The 7,375-nt window shown below is 55.5% G+C and overlaps 2 protein-coding genes across 2 annotated transcripts; one reads left to right on the top strand and one right to left on the bottom strand.

Moving 5' to 3' along the window:
- Positions 1–1,264: 1,264 nt before the first annotated feature.
- LOC310856109 (transport and Golgi organization protein 6 homolog) lies at positions 1,265–4,585 on the bottom strand (the record flags this gene model as incomplete). Its single annotated transcript, XM_083761338.1, has 1 exon — positions 1,265–4,585. One exon carries the CDS (start codon positions 4,583–4,585, stop codon positions 1,265–1,267), a length of 3,321 nt encoding a protein of 1,106 aa, XP_083617464.1.
- Positions 4,586–5,043: 458 nt separating this feature from the next.
- LOC310856114 (ruvB-like 2) lies at positions 5,044–6,441 on the top strand (the record flags this gene model as incomplete). The annotated part of the gene is made up of 1 exon (XM_083761344.1): positions 5,044–6,441. The coding sequence occupies one exon, from the start codon at positions 5,044–5,046 to the stop codon at positions 6,439–6,441; it is 1,398 nt and encodes a 465-aa protein (XP_083617470.1).
- Positions 6,442–7,375: the final 934 nt, after the last annotated feature.

Genomic DNA, 7,375 nt, shown 5'->3' on the forward strand with positions numbered 1-7,375 from the left:
ACAGCATATGCGCGTGCATGTGTGCGTGCACGTGTCCCCGCTACAACACTGGCTTTTCTGGCTGTCTCCCCGCGACCCAAACATACTGACTGAAGTATATATATTATGAATTAATATAGTTTTTGTTATTATGTCTGAAGGTTTGTTTATATCTTAAATTTGTATTTGTTTTGTTCTGTCTTTCTTTTGAAAAAATGTTAGATTTACATTTTAAATCTTTTGAAATAATAATTCCAAAAAGGTTAACAAAGGATTATCATGTGAACCGGAAATTGTGCTGCTAAAATCATGGACAGAAGATACTCATTTAGTCTTTACAGTAGCCTATACGTTTACTGACAATAAATAACTAATATATAAACTTCAGCAATTGCACATTTTTGGTTTGCAATGAAGGTTCACATGCATTAAACGTATCACTACACTTGTTAACCCATTCTGAGCTGAGATCAGATTCATACGAGGTTTCCGCCGGACACACACTGGTCTGATGAACCCATTCTGACCTGAGATCAGATTCTAAAAAATGTCAGTCGTTCTTCGATTTTTCAAAAAATAGCAGACCTACAAGCTCGTATCGCGCCACTCGGTGGCGCGATATGAGCTTGTAGATCTGCTATTTTTAAATAGCTAAAGCATAACATGATGCTGACACCAAAATGGGTTCCCATTCAGAATGGGTTAATGCTGGTTTCAAATGCTGGGTCAAAAGTTTGCCACTGCTCTGCTCAACCCTACTGTAGTGGAGTCGTCCCCAAGACCATGTGCGGCCCACTCATCTGACCACTTAACACGGCAGCCAACAGGCTGCGTGCCGTTTCTGAGCAAGTTTTTGAGGCGCTAGCTTTTGTCCCCACACGTCTCAATATTTGCCATTGACAATGAAAGGGGAAATTGGGTCAAATGTCTGCCAAATATGACGTAAATCTTGTCCCCACACGTCTAATATTTGCCCATGAAAGGAGAAGTTGGGTCAATTGTCTGCCAAATATGACGTAAATCTTGTCCCCACACGTCTAATATTTGCCCATGAAAGGAGAAGTTGGGTCAATTGTCTGCCAAATATGACGTAAATCTTGTCCCCACACGTCTCAATATTTGCCATTGTCAATGAAAGGAGAAGTCGGGTCAATTGCCTGCCAAATATGACGTAAATTTGTACAATGACAAGAGCGCCCCTCACTTCACAGGGGTGTGGTGATTTTTTTTCTTTCCCCTTTAACCGCCTGAACTTTGAACCCCAAACATACATTATTAATGAACTCTACGGCAGAACAATAATTTTCTTTTCCAACTTCAGCTGCGGGAAGAGGAACCTCTTCATGACATCATCGAGCTCTTCCAGGGCCAGCTGAGCGTGGAGCACCGTGATGCCGTCGCGGTCCGAGCGCACCGCCCACTTCAGAGCTCGGTACAGGTCCAGGAGAACGTCGCCGAGAACCCGGGTGGTTCTGTCGCCGAGGCCTCGGATGAGCAGCGTGACGACGTGGACGGCGGCTCTCCTCACCTCCGCCTCCTCGTCGGTCTTCATCACCGCGGTCAGACGGCGGCTCAGCTCCTGAACCAGCGGGCCCAGGGCGTAGTTCAGCCTCTGACACAGTTCTCCCAGGTTGGACAGACAGCTGGCCCGAACCGTCCGGTCCGCGTCCCCGGTGCCCTGCAGGAACGCTCCGATCAGCGGACGCCCCAGGTGGGGCGCCAGCTCCCCCATAGCCCTGCTGGCCCTCATGAGGACCTCTCCTACCTTGAGACGCGTTTCCAGAGAGCGCTCCGCCGTGTCGTCGGAGGAGGAGGCGGAGGGGAGGGACGGCGGGCCACGCCGGAAGGCTTCCAGAAGCTTCTGCAGGATCCTCTCGGGAAAGGAGTCGGCCAGCACAGCCAAGCCTTGAATGGCTGACAGGTACACAAACGAGTCCTCGTGCTCCAGGTTTTCCAAATAGATGGCCAGGACTTTCTCCTGGGCCTGGACAGCCACCCGGTCCCCCTCTTGCACCATCCGTGTCAGTGTCCTGAGGGCCAGTGCTCTGGTCGGAACGTCAGGGTCACACGCCTCCAGCAACAGATCTGAAACGGCCCTGGTGGTGGACGCGGCGGGGTCACCGGTGGTGGACGCGGCGGGGTCACCGGTGGTGGACGCGGCGGGGTCACCGGTGCCATTCATCTCAACTCCCGGCTGACATCTTTCTGTCGAAGACCCTCCAGGGGGATTATCGTGTCTTATCCTCCCAGGATGGCCGAGTGGGCCCATCTGGGTCGGAGCTTCAGCAGCACAGCTGCCTCGAGCTCTTCTGACGGGGTTTCCGGGGCACTGCGCGGCCCGTCGGAGGACACTCTCCGGCTTGTAGGCGCCGTGCGTGGCGATAACGGGTCGTAGGCTGGACGCCAGCTCCCGAACGACGACGTCGGGGTGTTTCTGGGACAGGTCCTCCAGTGGCGGGAGAAGCCTCTTCATGGAGGCATAATCCTCGGCGCCGAGCCGGGGTCCAGAAAGCAGCGTGGCCACCAGACCCATGGCCATGCTGAGACTCTGGCTCTCTACCGTGTTCTCCGTGGCGGCACAAGGGGACCGTCGGTCCGGACCAACACAGCCCCTCTGAAGCAGGGAGACGATGAAGTCCACCGTCTGTGTGGTTTTCCTCAGCAGTAGGGCGCGTGGCAGCGTGTCACAGACCACGGCCAACACCTGCAGCAGGGCCAGCCTCTGACCGCTGAGCGCATCGCGGCGCGACAGCCGCTGCTCCGCCTCCAGCAGTGTCCCGGCCGACACGTCGTCCACCTCGTCGTCGACCTGCTGCTCGTCCATCTCCTCCTCCTCTGCCGTCCAGCTGGTCAGTTCCCGCAGAAGCTCCAGGAAGAAATCTCCGGGCAGGTCACTGTCCTTGAGCTCGGCCAGTAGCTGCGTCAGACAATCCAGCCGCCACTGCTCCTCCGACAGACGCTCGTACAGCGCGTCGTCCTCATCGCCGGCGGCGGCGGCCTCTCTGGGGGTCAGCCTGGCCCCTCCCTCGCTACCAGCGGTGAAGTGGAACCCCGGAGGCACGCGGCAGGTCTCCTGCCCTGCCAGGCCAGAGAGCTGCCTCACGGCGGACAGCGCGTCGGAGTGCTCGGCGTGACCCGCGTACCAGAGCAGGATCTCTCGACAGGGGCCGCGTAGGTGGGACGCGTTCCGCTTGGTGAAACAGAACAGCGTGAAGACAACGGGAAGCACCTCCTCCAATGCCTTCGCCATCGGACGCGACGGACTGTTGTTCCCCACGACCCAGATCTTGTACACGGCCTCCACGCAGAGCGTCAGCTCCGGTTCATCGACGGCACGCCCAGACTCTCCGGCGCGGTCGGCGCAGCGCCGGAGAGGACCAAGGAGCGGCGTCAGGAGGTGCTGCTGGGCCAACCGTGGCTTGTCCTCCACCATGATGTCCACCACCCTGGTGGCCACCCGCTGGAACTGCAAGCCGGCCAGCTTGTCCTTCAGGTGGAGCAGTTCCAGAATCTGAGGGCAGATCTGTCCGTAGTAGCTGTCTGGCGACACGGACTGCTGCTGAGGGCACGCCGCCAAGATCCTGGCCACGCCGTCACACTTACTCCAGTCCGAGTCGCCGCCCGGCGGGCCTCCCTCCAAGACGGCCCTGACCACAGCCTGGACCCCGTTGGGCTGCATCAGCCGATCAGACAGCAGCTGACCGCACAGACGTCTCAGCCAAGGCGGCGCTGCTCCCGTAGCAGCACCGCGACCGGTGCCACTGGCGCTGCCGACCGGTTGTTTCTGCCCGCCTTGGAGGTGCAGTAGTTCCCTGATAACAATAGGCTGGTAGACTTTACCCAGTAGGCTTTGGAGGGCCTCCCTGCACGTTTGGCGCTCTTCGACACTGAGCGCGCACTCTTTTTCAATGTCGCCGCCTCCGTCTGAGCGGTGCGGGCCGTGACCCAGCTGACACAGAGCTGCCAGGACGTTCCTGAGGTGCCGTGTGAAAAGCACCGTGGCGAGAGAGGACAGGTCTGCCACCTGCAGCAGGACACTCGTGGTGGTCAGGAGGCGGCGTTCCATCGCGGGCGACACATCTCCATGGACTAACTTTCCCACCATCACCCCAAAAGCAGTTCTGCTGCCGAGCGGCACGCCCACCCCCGAGGCCAAGTAGGGGCTGAGCCCCAGCGAGACCACAAACTGGAGCGCTGCGCCAAGAGTCCTCTGTTGGGTTACGCCGAGAACGTCTGGCGGTAAGGGCGGAGCCATCTCCGCGGTGCGCGGCCTCGCTGCCGAGGCCACTGTGTTTCCGTCGAAGAGCGCCAGCTGGACCGAGAGGTGTCTGGCTAACGTAAGAAGCAGGAGGAGACACTCTTGAACAAAGTTCCATATAGCGTCTCCCGTGTCACTAGAGAACCACTTTGCCTCGGCCATAACCTCCTCCCTCAGCCTCCTCACCTCTTCAAGGCCCGTCTCACACCTCAGCTGCTCCAACAGCAGAGCTCGGTTGGCCCGCAGCGCCGCCACCAGCGCCCCCTGCTGTGAGGACGTGGCGTCGCACGCGGAGGCCTCGAGAGGCTTCATCAGGACATTCAGTCCGGAGAGAATAGCCGAAGTCATCTTGCATGTACTTTAGATGTGAAACCGGGAGAATTATTTAGACAATTAAATAGCTGGAGAAAATGTAAAGACAATTTTAATGCCAACCAAGCATGCTAATAATAACTGCACTGCACGTTGCTGGAACTGTTATCTCGACGTACGCCAAACGTATACGTCATTGCGTACACCAGCCGAAGGATGCATCCGGTAGAACAGTATTAGCCTCACTAACAGCAGCTTGGATACAGCTATGGTATTATTTATGCATGCCGAGTTCTGTATTTCCATATTTGTGCCTCTCATCCAATGACATTGGAAATAATGATGATGTCACGTCGCAGATACAAAAGCTTGTGCAGCTTGATGTTTCAACACTGTTCACACATAGGTCATAGGTCATAGGTCATAGGTCATTCTATAATCTGACTGAAATCACTTCTGTGTCGTGTAACTGTGTCACCGGTATTCCTGCGCAGATGGCAACAACAACAACAAAGGTCCCGGAGGTCCGTGACATCACGCGGATCGAGAGAATAGGTGCACATTCTCACATCCGTGGCCTCGGTCTGGACGACGCCCTGGAGGCGAGGCCGGTGTCTCAGGGGATGGTCGGCCAGCTGGCCGCCCGGCGGGCCGCCGGCATCATCCTGGAGATGATCAAGGACGGCCACATCGCCGGCAGAGCCGTGCTGATCGCCGGCCAGCCCGGCACGGGAAAGACCGCCATCGCCATGGGCATCGCCCAGTCGCTGGGCCCCGACACCCCGTTCACGGCGATGGCAGGAAGCGAGATCTTCTCCCTGGAGATGAGCAAGACGGAGGCGCTCAGCCAAGCGTTCAGGAAGTCCATCGGGGTGAGGATAAAGGAGGAGACGGAGATCATCGAAGGAGAGGTGGTGGAGGTCCAGATCGACCGGCCGGCCAGCGGAACGGGTGCCAAGCTGGGCAAGCTGGTCCTAAAGACGACCGACATGGAGACCGTCTACGACCTGGGCAACAAGATGATGGAGAGCCTCACCAGGGAGAAGATTCAGGCCGGAGACGTCGTCACCATCGACAAAGCCACCGGCAAGATCAGCAGGCTGGGGCGCTCCCTCACCCGGTCCCTAGACTACGACGCCGTGGGCGCTCGGACGCAGTTCGTCCAGTGTCCACAGGGGGAGCTTCAGAAGAGGAAGGAGGTGGTCCACACGGTGACCCTCCACGAGGTGGACGTGGTCAACAGCCGCTCGCAGGGCTTCCTCGCCCTCTTCTCCGGAGACACCGGAGAGATCAAGGCCGAGGTCCGCGAGCAGATCAACGCCAAAGTGTCCCAGTGGCGGGAAGAGGGCAAGGCGGAGATCATTCCGGGAGTGCTGTTCATCGACGAGGTCCACATGCTGGACATGGAGTGCTTCTCCTTCCTGAACCGCGCCCTGGAGAGCGACCTCTCGCCCGTCCTCATCGTGGCCACCAACCGAGGCATCACGCGCATCCGCGGCACCAACTACCAGAGCCCCCACGGCATCCCCGTGGACCTGCTGGACCGCCTGCTCATCATCGCCACCTCCCCGTACACGGAGAAGGAGACTCGGGAGATCCTCAAGATCCGCTGCGAGGAGGAGGACGTGGAGCTGAGCGAAGAGGCCCTGGCGGAGCTGACCAGCACGGGACGGAGGACGTCGCTGCGCTACGCCATCCAGTTGATCAGCACCGCGGGACTGGTGTGTCGCAAACGCCGGGGCACACAGGTGCAGCTGGAGGACGTCCAGAGGGTCAAACACCTGTTCCTGGACGAGTCGAGGTCGTCCGAGTACATGAGAAAGTATGAAAATGACTTCCTCTTCAATGAAACACGAGCACCTGAACTGCACGCTTCACAACAATGTCTTTGAAAAGTGTTCGCCGCGTTTGCTGCCACTGGTTCTTCATGGCTGAGAATCTGTTCAAAACTCAACTGTGAATTTGTCTCAAATTTCAATTCAGTCATTCTTCCATTTAGTTTGAATCATGTAACATGCAATGTAAACGTATGTTTTCTCACGCCCTTTGAATTGAATTGTATATTTATTTGTAGGCTATATCTGGTGATGTTGATTTGCTGCTCTCTTACTTTCAAAAGCCCTGTTTCGTTCATTTAAGCTTTGGACTTAATTACTAGTACGGTAATCTATCTTTGAGGCCGTGTGGCTGGAAAAGGTGATTCATCTTTTAACGGAGACCCCCTTATCCCTAACACAGGTTCTCAAAATGGGTTCAGAGATTGATCGAATACCTTATTAATATTCTGCAAAGAAAGAGCACAGGTAAGTACATTTCAATACGAGGTCTGCTATGAGGAGTTAAACCCCAAGAAAGCCTTTTGGCTTGCTTTTATCCATTGGGATCCTTACGTCCAGTTTTCAAGGACGGTGGTCCCTAAACGACTCATTCGGTAAAATGTAGTAAAGCTATTTTTTGTTTTGATTTTGTATTCATTGTTTGCTTCCTGTCTATGAATAATCAAGTGAAATCTGTCTACTAATTAGGGAACAATGTGAGGACAGGACATGCACTTGCAGTCTCCTATATGCTGGTGAGAAGACCAAATATCACAGGAGATGAGGCTCCAGGCTTAGCAGGTTAACCCATTCTGAACGGGCACCCATTTTGGTGTCGGCATCATGTTATGCTTTAGCTATTGAAAAATAGCAGATCTACAAGCTCGTATCGCGCCACCGAGTGGCGCGATACGAGCTTGTAGGTCTGCTATTTTTGAAAAATCTAAGACACTTTTAGAATCTGATCTCAGGTCAGAATGGGTTAATAATGAAACTGTCAGGATGTAAT

This window comes from Protomyctophum parallelum, assembly GCF_964188405.1.
Source record: "Protomyctophum parallelum genome assembly, chromosome: 1".
Lineage (NCBI taxonomy): Eukaryota > Metazoa > Chordata > Actinopteri > Myctophiformes > Myctophidae > Protomyctophum > Protomyctophum parallelum.